Source organism: Pseudorca crassidens, chromosome 9 (assembly GCF_039906515.1).
Source record: "Pseudorca crassidens isolate mPseCra1 chromosome 9, mPseCra1.hap1, whole genome shotgun sequence".
NCBI classification, from domain to species: domain Eukaryota; kingdom Metazoa; phylum Chordata; class Mammalia; order Artiodactyla; family Delphinidae; genus Pseudorca; species Pseudorca crassidens.
The window spans coordinates 5215208-5234619 of NC_090304.1; the positions used below are offsets into that span (position 1 = coordinate 5215208).

The 19412-nt window shown below is 53.7% G+C and overlaps 1 protein-coding gene across 9 annotated transcripts in view; it reads right to left on the reverse strand.

The window, feature by feature from the left end:
• The window catches only part of LRP5 (LDL receptor related protein 5), a 107580-nt gene that overhangs the window by 69092 nt on the left and 19076 nt on the right, over positions 1–19412 (reverse strand). For 8 of the 9 annotated variants that reach the window (XM_067748017.1, XM_067748015.1, XM_067748013.1 and 5 more), the window contains exons 2-4: positions 10386–10782; positions 4781–4978; positions 348–544 (exon numbers count right to left, since the gene is read on the reverse strand). In XM_067748017.1, coding sequence (XP_067604118.1) covers positions 348–544; positions 4781–4978; positions 10386–10782 — 792 coding nt within the window. Of the gene's footprint in view, positions 1–347; positions 545–4780; positions 4979–7724; positions 7937–10385; positions 10783–19412 lie in introns of those variants that run through there. The other variant, XM_067748016.1, reaches the window with a different exon arrangement.

Sequence of the window (19412 nt, forward strand, 5' to 3'; positions counted from 1 at the left end):
GGAACCAGTGGGGTCCCGTAAGAACAGGTGGTGGTCCTCGTGGGAGGGGGCGAGCCCGAGGCCCTGGCCCTGCTTGCTGGCTGCCTGTCACAGGAGCTTTTCACCATCAGGGACCCCTGCCACGACCCCACGGGGACCCCAGGCTGAGAACTCTGACTTGGAGCAGATTTTTCATGAATAAACACGTAACTTCCACTGGGCCTTGAAAACAGGGCAACCTTCCTTGGGAATCCCTCTGCCACCCCCGAGGACCGCTGGGGCATGACCCTGCCTGAAGCCACCCCGACACCAGCTCTGCAGAGGGGCCTCTCCCAGCCTGCCCCACCCCCAGCCTGGCCCCGACTTACAGTAAGGCTGCCGCTCTGGGCTGAGCACTTGGATATCCATGGGCGAGTAGAGAGCGCTAAGGATCTCCTTCCTCTTGTCTCCAGTCCTCTTGTTACAGGCGTGGATGGAGCGGGTCTGCCAGTCTGTCCAGTACAGAGTGTCTCCAGAGAGCGTCAGGGCAAAAGGGTGCGTCAGACTGCCCTCCACGACCTTCTGCCTGTGGGTGGGTGGGGGGGAGGCGGGTGGAGGAGCCGTCAGGGGGTCCCCACTGTGCTCCCCATTTTGAAAGCCTTCCATTGTCACGGCTGACCCATCGACATCACGCAGGACAACAGGAGCGGTGATGGAGCAGCGTGAGACCAGGCCAGGGCATCCCAGGAACCCTCTGCCAGGGTGCGCAGGGCACCTTCCAGACCCAGCCAGCCTCCCGCCACCCCTGACAGTGACGTGGGGGGCCCTGCACACCCAGCTGCTCCCTGTCTAACCCGTTTCCAGAAGGGGGGCTATTGCCAAAGTGCCCCACAGAGAAGAAAGAAGGAAGAAAAGTGGCAGGGAGGACGCCACACCTGGTGACAACAAGCTGATGAGAAGCACACCTGTCCTGCCTGATGCTTTAACAACGTAACACAAATCGGACCAAAGTTACTGATACTTGCTCATTCCTATGATGTCAATAATTTATATTATCAAAGCAAATTAAACTTGTATCAGCGTTAAAAAAAAAAAAGCTATTCTCATCTGTGTATTTATGATACCCAGCAAACGAGAACTTGTTTTTAATGAGATTATGGACGACGATAATAGAATCGTAATTCACACAGCTGGTAGTACGCGATTATCTGGTTTAATGACCCGCACCCCACTATAGGCTTCCTGAGGTGGACACTGTGGATGGGTGGTCACCATCGTGTCCTCAGTCCCTGGTACAGCACTGAGGAGGGAGTCACACTCAAAAGGTACCACTGAACAACCAAAAATCATACACTCGCGCTCTTTCCCAGCCTGACCTGACATTGCCTCTTCCCTGTTTCCTTCATGTCACTTTTTAAAAAGATTTATTGACTAAAAAGGATCATAAGATAATACTATGAACAACTATATACCAACAAATTAGACAACCTAGACGAAATGGATAAATTCCTAGAACCATACAATCTTCCAAGGCTGAATCGTGAAGAACCAGAAAATCTGAATAGTTACCGATAATTAGTAATGAAATTGAATCAGGAATCAAAAAACTTCCCCAAAACAGAAGTCCAGGTCCAGATGGCTTCATAGGTGAATTCTAACAAACATTTAAAGAAGAGTTAATACCTATCCTTCTCAAATTATTCCAAAAAATAGAAGAGGAAGAACAGAATAGCTATTACCAAAAAGACAAGAAACGATAAATGTTGGCAGCGATGTGGAGAAAAGGGAACCCTCGTGCACTGTTTGTGGGAATGTAAATTGGTGCAGGCACTACGGAGAACAGCACGGAGGTTCCTTAAAAAACTAAAAATAGAACCACCATATGATCCAGAAATCCCACATCTGGGTATTTTCCCAAAGAAAATGAAAACGCAAATTTGAAAAGATATATGTACCCCTGTGTTCACTGCAGCATTATTTACAATGGCCAAGATATGGAAGTAACCTAAGTGTCTGTCGAGAGATAAACTGAATGGATAAAAAAAAGATGGTGTGTCTCTGTGTGTGTGTGTGTACACACACACACACACACACACACACACACACACACACACAATGGAACACTACTCAGCCATAACAAAGAATGAAATCTTGTCGTTTGTGGCAACATGAATGGACCTGGAGAGTATTATGCTAAGTGAAAAAGGTCAGACAGAGAAAAACAAATACCGTATGATTTCACTTATATGTGAAATCTAAAAAACAAAAGAGAAACAGATTCATAGATACAGAGAACCAACAGGTGTTTGCCAAAGGGGGCGGGTAGGGGAACAGATGAAACAGATGAAGGAGATCAGAGGTACAAACTTCCAGCTACAAGATAAATAAGTCATGGGGGACTTCCCTGGTGGCTCAGTAGTTAAGAATCCACCTGCCAATGCAGGGGACGTGGGTTCGAGCCCTGGTCTGGGAAGATCCCATATGCCGTGGAGCAACTAAGCCCATGCACCACAACTACTGAGCCTGCGCTCTAGAGCCCATGAGCCACAACTACTGAGCCCATGTGCCACAACTACTGAAGCCCGCACGCCTAGAGCCCATGCTCCACAACAAGAGAAGCCACCACAATGAGAAGCCCGTGCACCGCAACGAAGAGTAGCCCCCCGCTCACCGCAACTAGAGAAAGCCTGCACGCAGCAATGAAGACCCAATGCAGCCAAAAATAAATAAATTTTTTTAAAAAATCAAATCTTAAAAAAAAAAATAAGTCATGGGGAAGTATGTAACGTACACATAGGAAATACAGCCAATAATACTATAATAACTTTGCTTGGTGATGGGTGGTTAACTGTTCTCATTGTGACCATTTCATAATTGAATCACTATGTTTTACACCTGAAACTAATATAATATTGTATGTTAATTATAACTCAATAAAAAATATTAGGGCTTCCCTGGTGGCACAGTGGTTGAGAGTCCGCCTGCCGATGCAGGGGACGCGGGTTCGTGCCCCGGTCCGGGAGGATCCCACATGCCACGGAGCGGCTGGGCCCGTGAGCCATGGCCGCTGAGCCTGCGCGTCCGGAGCCTGTGCTCCGCAACAGGAGAGGCCGCAACAGTGAGAGGCCCGCATACCGCAAAAAAAAAAAAAAAAAAAAATTAAAACCCAGACTCATAGATACAGAGAGCAGAACTCAGAGATACAGAGAACCCCTGCTTCCAGGGGAGGGGGGTGGGTGAAATGGGTACAGGGGATCAAAAGGTGCCAATTTACAGTTATAAGATGAGTAAGTCCTGGGGATGTAACATACAGCACGGGGACTACAGTTAACAATATTGTACTGTATACTTAAAAGCTGCCAAGAGGGTGGATCTTAAAAGTTCTCGTCACAAGGAGAAGAAAATGTAACTCTCTATAGTGATGGATGTTAACTAAACTTATTGCGGCCACCGTTTTGCAACATACACATATAACAAATCACAACAAATCACGACATCATACACCTAAAATGAATACAATGTTATGTGCCAATTATATCGCAATCAAAAACCAAAAACAGGACCTCCCTGGTGATGCAGTGGTTGAGAATCCGCCTGCCAATGCAGGGGACACGGGCTCGAGCCCAGGTCCGGGAAGGTCCCACGTGCCGCGGAGCAACTAAGCCCGTGCGCCACAGCTACTGAGCCCACGCTCTAGAGCCCGTGAGCCACAGCTGCTGAGCCCACCTGCCACAACTACTGAAGCCCATGTGACTAGAGCCCGTGCTCTGCAACGAGAAGTCACTGCAATGAGAAGCCCGCGCACCTCAACGAAGAGCAGCCCCCACTCACCACAGCTAGAGAAAGCCCGTGCGCAGCAACGAAGACCCAACGCAGCCAAAAATAAATTAATTAAATAAATAAATTTAAAAGAAAAGAAAACCAAACGTACAAAAAATGTCTTGAGGTGAAATTCACATATCACCAAATCAACCATTTCAAAGTGACTAATTCAGGGCTGCATAGCACATTCACCATGTGCAGCCATCACCACCAGCTGTTTCCCAAACATTTCCACCCCCACAGGAAAACCCTGAATGTACCAAGCAGGTACTCCTCGTCTCCCCTCCCCCCGCAGCCCCTGGAAACAGCCGTCTGCCCTCTGTCCCTAAGGATTCGCCTGTTCTGGACTTTTCACATCCATGAAGTCACACGATATGTGGCCTTTGGTGTCCGGCTTCTTTCACTTAGCAGCATGTTTTCAAGGCCCATCCGTGGTGTGGCATCCACCCGTGCCTCATTCCTTGCAATGGCTGAGCACCGCTCCATGGCACAGACATGCCACAATCTTGCTTATCCATCCGTCGCTCATCTGCTGGTGGACATTTCAGCTGTTTCTACCTTTTAGCTATTGTGGACGCTCCTGCGATGGATATTCGTGTACAAGTATTTACTTCGATACCGATTTTCAATTCTTTGGGGGCATAAACCTAGGAGCAGAATTGCTGGATCCTACGTTAATTTGATGCTCACACCCTGAGGAGCCATGAAACTGCTTTGGATGTAGGGCTCTTTAGCCTTTGCGATCCCACTGAGAATGAGCATTCTACATTTTGCTATAAAATAGATGCAGATGCCACCCCAGACCCTGCTTGGGTGGGATGTCAGACGTGGTGTGTGCACTGTTATGGACCTCAGCTCTGAAAAGGCCTGCAGGCCTCAGGCCCCCAGGGTTTCAGGTCTGAGACCACTGGCCTGAGTTGGGAAGGATCAGCCAACGCCCAGCTGGGACTGGCCAGGGCCCCGTGGGGAAGGTGGGGGCCCAGAGCCAGGCGGAACTTACCGGAAGGAGCCGTCCAGGTTGGCGCGGTGGATGAAGCTGAGCTTGGCGTCCGCCCAGTACAGCTTCTGCTCCTCCAGGTCGATGGTCAGCCCGTTGGGCCAGTAAATGTCCGAGTCCACAATAACCTTCCGGGTGCTGCCATCCATCCCTGCCCGTTCGATCCGGGGTATCTCTCCCCAGTCTGTCCAGTACATGTACCTAACAAGGAGGACAGAAGCACGATGAGAAAAGCTCGTGTTTGTTTCGTTTTTGATTTCTGTCTATATGAATGCAAGCATATGAAACAGAGACAGTGAATTTGCCCTGAAATCTCGCCCAATGTTCCGGGCCGAGGGTATCATTACTCCCGATTTGCTTTCTAAGCAGTCAGTAATATATTAATTTTTTCTTTTTTTTTGGCTGCACTGCTTGCAGAATCTTATTAGTTCCCCAGCCAAGGATTGAACCTAGGCCCTCGGCAGTGAAAGCGCAGAATCCTAACCACTGGACCACCAGGGAATTCCGTGTAATATATTAATTTTTAATCAAAGTTGGATAATCAAATACACTTGTTTCCACTTGTTCTCATTTAGCAACATATTCTAGGTATCCTCTTCTTACTAGTCGAAACCCTCCTTGTTCTTTTAATGGCTATAGAGTACGGTAAATTATTTAAGTGAAACCACTTTGAACGTTTGCGTTGCTTCTGAATTTTTGCTACTATGAAAACGCTGTAAATGAACTTCTAAAAGGCAATTAAAATATGTAAAATGGAATATTATTCAGTGCTAAGAAGAAATGAGCTATTAAGCCATGAAAAGACACGGAGGAACATTAAATGCATGTTACTAAGTGAAAGAAGCCAACGTGAAAAGGCTATACATTCTATGGTTCCCGCATACGACACTGTTGAAGGTAAAACTATGGAGACAGAAAAAGATCAGGGGCTGCCAGGGACTGGGGAGGGATATGCACTGACGGAGCACAGAGGATCTGTAGGGCAGCAAAACGATTCTGTAGGATAATACAACCATGGATACGTGACATTAAATCTTTGTCAAAAGACAAAGGTTAAATGTACGTGGGTATACAGGAACTCTCTGTACCTTGCCCTCAATTTATCTGTGAGCCTAAAACTGCTTTAAAAAAATGAAGTCTGGGGCTTCCCTGGTGGCGCAGTGGTTGAGAGTCTGCCTGCCGATGCAGGGGACGCGGGTTCGTGCCCCGGTCCGGGAAGATCCCACATGCCGCGGAGCGGCTGGGCCCGTGAGCCACGGCCGCTGGGCCTGCACGTCCAGAGCCTGTGCTCCGCAACGGGGGAGGCCACAACGGTGAGAGGCCCGCGTACCGCAAAAAAAAAAAAAAAAAAGAAGTCTGTTAAAAACAACAATGCGTAGGTGAGGTATTCACTGAAACATACCAGTTATTCCTGGGTGGGTTGTGGGTGAGTCAGCTCTGCTGAACCATGTTCTTAGAGTTTCCAGCCAGAAACCACCGCCTCCTTAGAGGCTTCCTTATTTGATGTCCCTTCACATGAGCAGAGATAATAGGCAGGCATCTGGGCTGATGGGTTCAAACCCCACCAGTGCCCAGATGTCCAGGCGGGGCGCCCTCCCAGCATGGCTCTTCAGTGGAGAGCAGAGGGAACCGCACCAGCCTTGAGGACATGAGTCCCTTGGGTTTCTGGCCCAGTCGGCCGTGGACAAGCCATGGGGCACAAGGGGTGGCAGACCTGTTTCACTTTACTTTGTCCACCGGTGTCTCTCCGCAGAGAAGGGGGACAGTGCCTGGATTTCCCTTGGAGGAGCCCCGCCTCCACTCGAGGTTCATGAACCTCTCCAGGTGGTGTGTCTGCTCCCACACCCCCTCCTGGAGTGGGCACAGGTCAGTCCTGAGCAATCAACAAACCCCATTACCCTCAGCCTTAGTGGCCGCTTAGAGACAGGCAGATGGGAGTCGGCCTGCAAGGGGAGGGCAGGGGGCTCCTGGGAGCCACCTGTGCCCTCGTGGGAGGGTCTGCCAGGGAAGACAGCGCAAGCCCGGATGGGGAGAGGCGGGGCCGTGGGACACAGTGGGAGCGAAAACAGGCCACTTCTCAGACGCCCTAGTTGCTTGGGCCCACAGGCTGGCTTCCCTTCGAGCTGCTTCTCTTACGGATCAAGTCCCCTCCCCGCACTCCCTCTCCACTCCCGCTCTCAGCCTCCACATCTTCAGAGGTAAAACTTCATGCCTTTCAGCAAAGCCTGAGCTGCCGTCCACGAGGGACCAGCAAAGTCATCAGGGACGTGGGGAGAACAGGCCCAGCCTTGCCCTTTGGTGGGGGTCTCTGTCCAGCAGGAGAGAGAAAATGACACGCACACAAGCTGCCACTCCCCCGAGATGGGAGCTCCGAAGGCCACCCCCGTCCACGGGGCCGTGGGGCCTTCCCAGAGGGGTGTCACTTCGGAGCTGGCACTGTCGCCACCTGCTAGACGGGTGATGACAGATGATGATAATGAGCTCCTGGGGGCTTCACGTGCGGCGAGGGGCCAACCACACCCGGCCATCGTCACCAAGCTCCCCTGCTCTCCAGCCCCCATGGGGACAGGGAACTTGGAACACCTCTCCAACAAGCTCTCCACTCTGCTCTCCACTGAAGAAGTGACGCAGGGACTATTCCCATTGGACAGGTGAGAAAACCGAGGCTCCGGAAGGCTGCGCTGCCCCAGGTCACAAGCTCTGGGAGCACAACACGGTTCTCCGGTTGAGGTCAGAGCCTGGCCGCTGTCTGACCCACCCCCCAGCCTGGGGTGGTGGCGAACTTCTCCGGGCACCCGAGGCTCTCAGCAAAGGCTCCCGCCGGCCTGGTGCAGGCACCTTTCTCTCCCTGTGCTTTTCCCACCCCCAGCAGCCTGGAAAGAGCCCAGCCCTCCCGCCGGCTGCCCAGAAGGTGTCAGGAGAATCAGTCTCAGAGCCATCCACTCACATGCTCCTGAACGCTCCTTGGTGGCCAACGGGAAAGGCCGGAAAATGTGCAGGCTCAGGACCTCCGCGAGGAGCATAATTCACATTCCTTCCCCCGGGTTTCATAACAGAGGCCCGGCTGGTTTCCTTAAATGGGGAATTTGCGAGCCACCCTGTTCCCAGAGCCCAGCTGGCGTGGATGTGCTCGTGCAGAGCCTTCAACGCTGCCACAGGCCCAGCCTAGCTCCACGGAGGAAAATCAACTCCTGAAGCAAAGCCCTGCAGCCTGGTCTCAGCGCGCAGAGGGCAGAGGCTGGCTGCGGTTGTGGTTGTGTGTTATTTTAGGGAAGGGCCATTTTGCATCTTAAAGAGGGGGTTGGGTTTCAGCCCGGCTTTAACTCGAGACCCAGGAGCCACTGCAGCCCCTCACGGGCTGGGACAGGCCCGGGCCACCCCACAGCACTGGGCTGATGTCTTCCCGGCCCCAGGTCCTCAGGGCCAGAGAGTCCTCCCTGGAGCCCGCTCTGCTGCCCAAGTGGGCACCTGGTGCTGGGAGCGGAGGTGCCTCCCCAGCCTCGCCGGGACACCTGCCCTTTGCCACCTGTGCTGCTGAACCTGACCAAGTCCAGGCCCTGGGGTCTGTGGTCCTCCTGGCTATGGGGCTCTTGGTCACGTGCACCCTGAGGTTGACGTTCAGACTGAGAACCTTCCTTCCTGATGACGTAGCAGGGGCAGTATCTCCTCATCTAAGGAGGGACCCTAGTTGTGAGGCAGAAAGGCTGCGTCACGAGAGGACAGACACACGGAGACAACAGAGGTTCCAACAGGGCCAGGAGGAGGCAGTGATGCTCCCTGCAGACACGAGTGTGTGGCCAGGACAGAGAATGAAGCCCCCTGTCCCCGCTCTCAGGACTCAGTCTGAACTCATGGCAAGGACCACCGCCAGGCCAGTGTTCGGCAGAGTGGGGCGCTGCCCATGGTGCCTATGCACTGGCCTGGAGTCCTTCCCTCCTGGGCAACGGTGTCTAAGGGGATGGAGCGGACACTGCTAACCTCGATCACACCACAGATGAAGCTGGGACCAGAGTCCAGCGTTCTCACCGCCATTCAATCTGGTGAGTGGGACACTTAGCACCACCACTTCGCTCCGTCACGCATCAGACACATCACTGGGGCGGCGGGAGATGTGGGGGAGAGGCTGGGGCCTCAGATATCCTGCCCAGGGCATCAACACCAAAGTCAACTCTACCTCAGGGGCAGGGGTGTGATCCCAGCAGGATCTGGGGGAAGAATTCAGAGGCAAGATCAGAAAAGATTTCAAACATTTAGTAAGAAAAGACAGGGCCAGAGATGGACCAACTCCTAGGGATGCTACAGGCAAAGCCAGACTAGGTGTGAGCATGAAGACGACTGCTCCCAACCAAGTACCAAGCACCTCCTCACTGAGCACTTCCCAACCAAGTACCAAGCACCTCCCAACTGAGCACTTCCCAACTAAGTACTAAGCACCTCCCAATGGAGCTCACACACACACACAAACACTCAGCTTTCAAACCAGCAGCTCCAGAAGGCTCCAGCTATTCCGACATCAGAAGCCAGTCTAGTGTGCCTTCTCAGTCAACACGCCGAGAAGGCCCCCGTAAGGAGGTTTACTTGGCCACCAAAGCGCCCCCTCACCCAGGGTGCTCCCCTAGCTACCCACGCACCTGCACTGGCAGGACAGGCCTCTGCCCCCCAAACCTCATTCCACCCACCCCAGGGTGGGCTGAGAGGTCCTTCCAGCCTGGGCTGCAGGCAGTGCGGCCAGTGTCACCACCCCTCCAGGGCAGGGGAGGGCACTGCCAGGGGCAACAGCAAGTCAGGGGCATCAGGACCAGAACCCAGAGTCCTACGGTGTTTCTGTTCCAGATGCCCAACAGCCGTTTCTGACACATGAACAGCAGAGGAGTGGGCAGACCCAGCAGTGGGTCGAGCACGGCCAGGAGGCAGGTGCCTAGCTTGATGCAGCCTGGCTAAGAGTGTGTCCTTCCCAGGCGGCAGGAAGAGGGAATAGAGGGCCGAGGGATGACCGAACGAACAGCTACCGTTCATGAAAGTCTGCAATGAGCCTGGCCTGGCTGGGCAGCTCGGTCATCTCCCCACAATCTCTCCATCCCAGCCTTCAACTCTGCACATGTTCTTAGCTTTGCCGCCACTCACAAAACCCCACCTGGAACTCATGGCTGGGCCCTGAGCCTTCGTAGGTCACGTGAGCTCAGCCAGACTGGGAGGCAGGGGGAAGCAGAGGGCTTCCAGAAGACACCAGAGAAACCATCTGCAGCAAGTTCCCCTTCTGGACAAGGAGTTTCACTTTTCCCCCCCGTTTTCAGCTGATGCAGTCATAAAGGAAGTGAAAGGTGTGAGTTCTACCTGTCAGAGCGCTCGCACCTCCTCGGACACCGTCACACACACATCTGGGACGTTTAGTGATTCGAATCCACGGCCAAGCAGAGGCAGCGAGTTTAAAAAAACCCACAACACAGGGTATCACGGGGAAATGGTTCTCAACAACAACCAATTCTGAAAGCGAACCCATTTAAGACTGCCGCATTTTCTCTAAAAAAGGTACGTGGGCTCAAGTAAGTTCAAGAGAGAAATCACGACCCCACCCACTCGCACCAGGGAGCAGAGGCACTGGGTTTACCCGTGAGCGGGGTCCAAGGCGATGGCCCGCGGCTGGTCCAGGTCCTGCCAGAAGAGGACCTTCCGGGACGTCCCATTGAGATTGGCCACCTCGATGCGATTGGTCTCCGAGTCCGTCCAGTACAGCTTCTTGCCGACCCAGTCGCAGGCCAGGCCGTCGGGCGACACCAGGCCGGAGATGACCACGTTCTGCACGGCAGCCCCCGTCTGGTTCAGGTAGGTCTGCTTGATGGCCTCCTCGCTCACGTCCGTCCAGTACACGGCTCCCTTGGAGAACTGGAAATCCACCGCGGCCGCATCCTCCAGGCCGCTGACCACAATGGTGGACTCCAACTTGACTCCGCCGGCATCCACCAGCCGTACGTCCCGGCGGTTGGCAAACAGGAGGAGCGGCGAGGCTGTGGGGGTAGAAGCAAACCGTGAGGACCGCAGGCTGAGCCGCAGGCCGCACAGACCAGGACGGGGGGCTAGGTGCCTGGACCCCGCCCGGCCCGTGCCCGAGGCTGCCGGTTCCTTCCTTCCATCCCCAGCCACTGCCGGGAAGGCACTTGGGCGGGCCCAGCCACCCATGCAGAGGCTCTTTCAACGCAGCAGACGGCGCTGCAGTTCCTGAAATCACCGTGTGTCCCACCCAGGCCCCTCCTCTGCAGGGTAGAGGACGCGCGGAGGGTTCGAGGTCAGGACCGTCTCCGGGGCTCCACCCCTCCCACCACCACCATCATTATGTCACGTCTACAGTTCTTTGTGGCAGCAGGGACACGGCAAAGATCAAACACAGGGGTGTAACAACTACATCCGAGCTGGGCATCCTGACCTCTTGCGAGGAGGAGATGGCCACCAAAGAACTTCTGTCCCTAATCTCACCCCTCCCTGCCCCAGGCAGGTACAGACAGGTGATAAAGAGTGAGCATCCTCACAGGCTGACGGCTCTTTGAAGGTCACTCACGGCACACAGAGTTGGGCAGGCTCCTCTCTGGGCCCCCTGGGCTCTCGGCACACAGGCCTGGGCTGTGGGTGACAGTTCACCCATTTTACAGAAGGGTAAGACAAGGCTTCGAGAGGAACCAAGTTCAACAGCACACCAGGTGCCACACTCCGGAACAGGCATCGTGTGCTCGCTGCACAGGTGTATCTAGTTTGTAAAAAGGCATCACTTTTCTGTGTATACGCACTTCAGTAAAAAGGTTTTTTTAATTAAAAATGGAAGTTTCCCTGTTTTCCCAGCTGCTACAATATGCTGAGGGTCCCAGTGGACCCTGCACTCCAGGACGGCTTGTCTGCCCGTCTAAGAATGCCCTGCCCCGCCCAGGGCCAGCACACAGCAGCTGCTCTATAAATACATTTCACCCACCCCACTAGCATCCTAGCATCCTAATTTCAAGACAGTGAGTCACCTCTGCTCTGTGAGAGGTGAGAAGGGAAAGGGCGGGGTGCCCAGAAGGGTCTGGGTCCCCACTGTCAGCCAGAGGTTCCACAGAGCAGAGTGGCAGTGACACACACCACCGGAGGCGCTGCCGGCAGTCCGGTGCCTTCCGAGGGTCAGAGGCCGGCCGGTCGGAGGACGGTGGGCAAGGGGGTGATACCCAAGATGAGGGAGGGTCCAGACCTTCAGAGGAGGAAGAATCGTACAGACCAGAGGCAGAGGGCCTTCGCAGGAAGAGTCGTGTGGGATCTGGAGGCCCGTGGACCGAGGCAGAAAAGCTGCTGCAGACACCCCGCAGCACATGCAGGGTGACGGGTGCCCCCAGAGCACCTGCCCATTCATCGTCACCAGGGCCCTGCCGGCCACTGGAGCACAGACGACCAGTAATCCCACCCCGCCTGCGAGGTTCACCGTGCCCGGCCTCCTGAGATTCCTCCCCTCTCATCCGGCGAAGGCAGGACCGGCCCGGGTGGTTCCTAACCTCGGGGGTCACAGAGCCCTCTGATAAGCTGACCCTCTCACCAGAAGCAGACACAGGCGCGCACACCAAAGCCCCGTGACATTCCCCCACCAGGATGGACCCAGCTCCCGCCTGAGAACCCCTCGCGAAGGCCAGCAGGGAGGACGCTGGCTTCACTCTTCTCTAAACTGGCACCTCTGGACGACAGTGCAAGGGACCATCTCAGGAGGAGGCAAGCTCCCCGCTGCCACAGGTATTCCATTGGGAGTTGGTGGCCACAGGTGAGGGACGAAACTCACCCGGCATCAGCATCAACAGATGGATGGCCCCGCAGACAGCAGTCTCCAATCAGAGGCGTTCCGGCCCCCAGGGGAAGCGCTTTGGAAGGAGGTACCCACGGGGCGAGTCGCCAGTCCCAGCTGTTGGCCAGACACCCAGTAAGTTAACCCTTCCCCGCAGCCGAAGTCCCAGAGGCCAGGGAGCCTGGGCTGGGGGAGAATCAGGAGGCGGGGAGCCCTGGAAGCTGCCCCCGCACAAAAAATCCTAACTCTGCTCTGCTCTTTCTCCCCAAACTGGAAAGACCACATTTTCCCCGCAGTTTACACTCTGGGCAGTTCAGGTGCACCCTTCAAAGGCCACAGGTGATGGGGGGTGGATTTCAATTTCCTGCGCTTTTCCCAAACTGAGACTCCTAGGAGGGCCAGGGCGGGCAGGCTCTCTCCAGGAGAAGCCACTCCTGCTTCAAAGACATCTAGAAACCACCACACACTCAAGTCCTAAGTTTGAAGAGGCACCCACTTCACTCTCCGGTTACCCTGGGGACCCATGGCGATGGGGGCCTCTTGTGGGGGGCTGCCCCCCCCAGCTGGCACCTACCCTCCCAGTGCCCCTCCTAGGGCTTGGGGAGCCCCGGCTGATGCGGCCTCAAGCCTACCAGGGGCCACGGGTACCCTGGCTCATCTGGGAGATGTGGCCGCCTGGGGCCCCTCCTTCCCCACGGGAGGAGGGAGGCTGGGGAGGCGGGCAGGATTAGAGTGGCCAGCTGAGGGGCTGGCATCAGGACAGGCTATCCTGAGGAGTGATGCACTGGGCTGAGACCGCGACAGAGCCAGCCAGTGGGCAGGCAGCGGGGTGTCGTGTAGCACATGCCAGCCTGGCTGGGACACACAACCGAACCCAGAACCCACCCTCGTGTCCTGTATGACGTGGGGGGAAAAGACAACAGGCGACCCACATGATGGGTAAGGCGATGTCAGTTATGCCTCACAACATCGATGCTGCGGTTTGCAAAACAGAGCAGGGTAAAGGATTGGGGAGTGGGGTCTGCCGTTTCACGTAAGATGGTCAGGGTGGCCTCGCTGAGCAAGTGACACCTGGGCAAAGACTTGAAGGGGGCAGCGAGAGAGGGCCGGATGGAGGGCATCCTGGCAGAGGGGATGACCAGTGCAAAGGTCCTGGGGCGAAGCACGCAGGAAGCGGCAGATGGTCCTCTGTGCTCCTTCCCGAGGTGACAGGCCCACGGGCCCAAGACCCTGTAGGTCAAGGGGTTCAGGTGTGTATCTCCCAGGTGAGGAGACTGCAGCTCTTGGAAGGGTGCTTTGACCTGCCCCAGGTTACTCCAGGGATGATCTCTTGACCAGTGGCCCAAGCTTTTGGGGCAGCGAGGAGAAGAAACAAGCAGTGTGAGGAGGGAGAGGAGTGCAGGGCAGAGGGGCTGAGAGCTGGACCGGCAGCCCAGCCGCCACCGCACCCCAGGACTCACGCGGGGTCACCTGGCCACCGCAGATGCAGGAACAGCCCTTTTAGGAAATACCGCAGTGTCTGGTATTAAGGACCATAAAACGTTTAAACCCTCTCCCTAGAGACGGGCCTCACAGGACCTTATCCCAAGGAACACCTGAAGGAAGGAAAAGGTCCTAGACACAATATTCGCTGCAGCCTTCCTTATAATAAGAAAAATAAACAAATAAAAAATCTCCAACATTGGGGTACCTAGTCCGTTCTCTCAGCAGAAAGTTGTGTCCGTTAAAGCAGTAAGAAAATGACTGCAGTGGCACCAGAAAATGTGTAAGAAACGTTAAGTCAACACACAACGTAGCTGTGAGCCCCGATCTGTACTAGAATTGCGGGCATGAGAAGGTGCTAGGTGGGGATGAAGATTGACGAAAGGACTGCGCGATGAAAGATGGCTAAGCCTCTGGATAACCATCTTGAAATGTTTTAACCCCAGGTTCCATTTACGCTGCTATGACATTCTCTGTGCAAGTTCTTTTTTTTCAGGACCACGTATCACAAGGGTACACAGACCGGGTCGGCCCCCCCCGAGTGAGCAGCCTGGAGCCAGCTCAGGGGCACGGCTCAGATCTGGGCCTCTCCGAGCTCAACGTCCTGTGAGATGGGGGTCCTCACTGCACCCCCACCTCAGAGACTGTGAGGCTTCAACAGAGCAATTCATACAAAGCCTCAGCCCGGTAGCAGCACATGTCAGGCACTCAGTGAACACCAGCCGGGGCAGCACCTGTGCTGGTAGTTCATTAAGAGTTTCTTTCATCCAGTCCCGGGCCGGTCCTGCTACACAGGAAAGCACGTCAGCTCAGACTCCCGTTCAAACCCCAGCCTGGCCTCCAGCTGCGAGATTTGGGGCCAGACTTTTTATCTCTGCTCTGAGCCTGTTTCCTCATCCATCCAGCAGGAAATGGTAACGACTTAAAAGGCGCCGCTGGCTGCTGTGGGGCTGCAGTGCAGAGCACCCGGCAGGTCCTCAAAAAGTTACCTGTCGAGGGGCTTCCCTGGTGGCGCAGTGGTTAAGAATCCGCCTGCCAGTGCAGAGAACACGGGTTCAATCCCTGGTCTGGGAAGATCCCGCATGCTGCGGAGCAACGAAGCCCATGCGCCACAACTAGTAAGCCTGAGCTCTAGAGCCCGTGCGCCACAACTACTGAGCCCGCGAGCCACAACTACTGAGCCCATGAGCCACAACTACTGAGCCCGCGGCCTGAAGCCCGCGCTCCGCACCGAGAGAAGCCAACACAATGAGAAGCCTGTGCACCGCAATGAAGAGTAGCCCCCGCTCACCGCAACTAGAGAAGGCCCGTGCGTAGCAAGAAAGACCCAACGCAGCCAAAAATAATTAACTTTTTAAAAAGTTACCCATGAGCTACCACGTGACCCAGCAATTCCACTCCCAGGTGTGTACCCAAGAGAACTAAGAGGACTCAAATAAATACTTGTACATGCATGGTCACAGCAGCACGATTCACAGTCGCCCAAAGGCAGAGGTAGCCCCAATGTCCATCCATGGACAAATGGATAAACAAAACGTGCTCTATCCATACCATGAAATATAATTCAGCCATAAAAAGCAGTGAAGGACCGACACAGGCTACAACATGGATGAGCTTTGAAAACATGCTCCAGAAGAAGACAGACACAAAAGGCCACACAGCACAGGATTCCAGCCACATGAAATGCCCCAAACAGGCAAACCCACAAAGACAGACACACAGATTAATAGCGGCCAGGGCCTGGGGGGTGGGGGTGGGGGATGAGGCAAAACCGCTTAATGGGGACAGGGTTTCCTATAGGGGCAATGGAATGTTCTGGAACTAGATCGCGGTGGCTACCCAACGTTGTGAATGCACTGAAGGCCAATGGATTATTCACTTTAAAATGGTTCATTTTACGTTGCATACATTTCACCTCAACAGATACTTTCTCAAGGCACCACTGTACCCCAAGCCCACTGAATTCCCCCCGTGACCTTCTTCCCTCATCCTGGCTTCCCAATTGGCTGACTCAGGCAGGGATGACCCTTTCTGTGACCCTGGATTCACGCAGCCCCTTCTTGGCATGGCCCTCAGAACACCCACAGAGCTCTGTGGGTTCTCCGTGTTTCCCTGCCAGGGGACGGGGATAGACCACTCCCACCTATTTCTAGGGTAGGTATGCCGTTCCCAGCATCCTCGGCCCATCGGTGTCAGAAAAAGGCCACTCTTCCCCGTCCTGGCCCGGGTACCAGGACCCGTGATTAACGTGCAGTCCCTACCACAGTGGAATCAGGAGTCTGAAGATCCCAGTGCCAACAACCCCATTTTAACCCATGTAAGCATAGCCAGTATTTATATATAGAATTCATAGCAGATGTCTGGGCTTCCATTCCAATAGCCTGTATTTTACACTGTTCACATGGTTACACTAAACACAACCCAACTCACTGTAACCCAATCCTCTGCTACTACACCAAAATAAGCAACGTTTTTAGTACATGCCTTATTGATATTCACCAAGCGTTACATTGCTCATTGGAGCAGGCTGGAGGCTGGAGGCAAACTATGGATTATGGGTCAGCAATGGTCCTTCGTCCCACACCAGCCCCACGGGGAAGGCCAAGAAGTGGAAGACAACGTGGGGTACATTCAGGGAGCCTACAGCGCAGCTGGGCAGGACACACATTATACACACACGCACACATGCGGTTAACCACCTAAGCAGGAAGAAAAGGCAGATGAGTGACATGGACAGGAGGTGCCTGGAGGAGAACAAACTGTCTGGTGAAGCTGGCGGGCTCCCTGGCGGAGGGAGACATGAACGAGACTGAGCGAATGCCTAGCATGCAGAGGTCCGACCCCGAGATGCAGCTATGTGCTCAAGGCAATGAATTCTACCCACAGTAACTTTCCTGACGCCTAACGGCTCTGGGTGGCTTCTAGCTTGGGCTTCTCCAACTGGGCACTCGCCACCCCTCCTTCGCACTCGCTCACACCTGCATCCCCAGGGGCAGGAGCTCCTCCTCCAGCTGTGCCCGCGTCTGCTTCCACGTGCCCTCTGTTCTCTACTTGCCCAGCCCTGCACCACACCGCGTGCTGAGCAGGCTTTCTAACCAGCCCCGGCTGCCGGAAGGGGCAGCCCCTCCTAATTCATGTCCTTTAGAAAGTCCCGGCTGCCCTGGGTCCACTACATCCCCTTACACATTTTACAACCAGCTCCCCAAGTTCCATAAAATCCGTGTTGGGAGTTTTCGTGGCATTGCTTTTAAAGTTTTTACGATACGAAGAAAGCAAAAATGTCAGAGCTTAGCTGGCAGGACAGAGAGACAGACGACGATGCTCATGACACTGTTGTCTGTGGTGGTGAAAGCCTGGGTTTACTAGTTTATTCAGTTATGGTGGGAGATGGATGGGGGTGATGGCTGTACAACACATGAATGTCCTTCATGCTACCGAACTGGACACTTTAAAATGGCTAAGAGGGTAAATTTTAAGTTATGTGTATTTTAACACTATTCAAAATAATAACAAATAAAAACTGATGGTCTAGTAATACTGTAGATTATAAGCTACTAAAAAGAATGACTCAGAACTACAGCTACAGCCTTCATTCCGGATTTTTTATTTTACATGTTGGCTGGTCATTAAAGCACGTCTACTATGTACTATGTATTCATTAACTGAAGCCAGTGTAGACTCATCTATACCTACTTCGTGAAATGGGTTAAGATCTAATATTCCCATTTACTTTGATGTTCAAATGTTTCCTACGTTTGGACGGTGAGAGTCCCTTTGCATTGGCTCTTGGGTCCCCCTGACACATCCCCACCATCGCTTGAGGATTTCTTTACTTTCTTTCTGGGACAGTGACATGCTCCAGGCTCATGTGTATTTCTCCCTGCCTCAGCTGGAGAATCGGCCCTTTCTCGAGAAGCTCTGCTTCCTTTGAGTGGAGAGTGATCCTTAGAAGCCAAGACCTGGGTGTGCTCACTGCTTCTGGGCCTTCTCAGCAGACGGAGCTGGGGAACATACACACAGTCCCTCCTCCTTATTCACAGATGCCAGCCTGGAGAGTCGCCCACTGGCTCAGATTTATTTATAACCCCATCGATGCCCAGAGGCTTTCCGATCATTCCTGGACGTGCACATGCACAGAGAGGGGCGGAAAAACAGTCACCTGATACGCCAGCCCCCAGCCAAGGTGGCACAGGCGAGCTCTGCCCTGCCGTCTCAGCTCACACTGTAAACGTGCGTCCTCTCCAGTCGTTAGTGCCACATTGTTGGCACTTTCTGTGCTTTCTGTGGGTGATTTCACTGTTGAAGACGGCCCCAGGCACAGGGCTGAGGGGCTGTTGGTGTGCAGGGTGGCTGCAGCGTGGTGTACGCACAGAGGAAATGGGTGTTAGATGAGCTTAGAGCATTACTGGTCATGGGTCAGTGTGAATGAACCAACAATACCTATTAAATCAGGTGTCTTTAAACAGAAACACACGTCCAACAAGGCTGCGTGTCGATCGGCAGATGAAAATGTGACCGGAAGCTCTGGGGGGGAACCCAAGCCTGTATCTCCCCCAGGACCAGTGGTTCAGAATTCACTCATTCAGTGTTTGCGGTGGCTTTATACACCAGAACTACTGTGAATAACGAAAACCCACTGTATGTGTATGTACGCACATTCCTACACACACACCCGTAACATTTCTCTATTTCTCTGTGTGTGTGTGTGTGTGTGTGTGTACACGTGGTAAAAATTCATGACTTCATGGCTGTCCTTGCAATGTTAAACCTTTCCTCGGGGTACCTTCTAGTCTCCCCTCTTTCTACGTTTGTCAGTACGCTCTCCAAAGTGGAAACGTGGCTTTTGTGATTGTCAATATATTTACTTACCTGCTCAGTATCACCAACTCCCAACCACTCCCATAAGCTCTGCTGGCCTCCCCGGCACTAACCTCCCCCAGCCCATGTCACCAGCTGCACCTCTACGTGGCACCCCACCATGACCTCACATCCTCAAATGCGAGGCACCAACATTTCTGCACCGGGAAGGGAAGGGAAGTGCACTCCTGGGAACCGTGCTGAATCTCTACATCATGGAGGGAAAACTGACATTTCTACGACATTGTCTTCCTATCCACGACCATTTATTTAGGTCTTCTTTAGCGTCCCCGTAAAATTTTGTTGTTTTTTTTTTTTTGGCATACATTCTGGCACATTATTTCCTCAATATAACCCCAGGTGCTTCAAATAAAATTCAAAGCACTAAAAAAAAAAATGAAACTAGCATGACTGTAACAGAGAGAGACTGCCAAGTTCCCGTGAATCTTATGATAAAACAGGAAACTTCAAAGACACTTGGGTTGGGATGGGGACAAAGCCCCC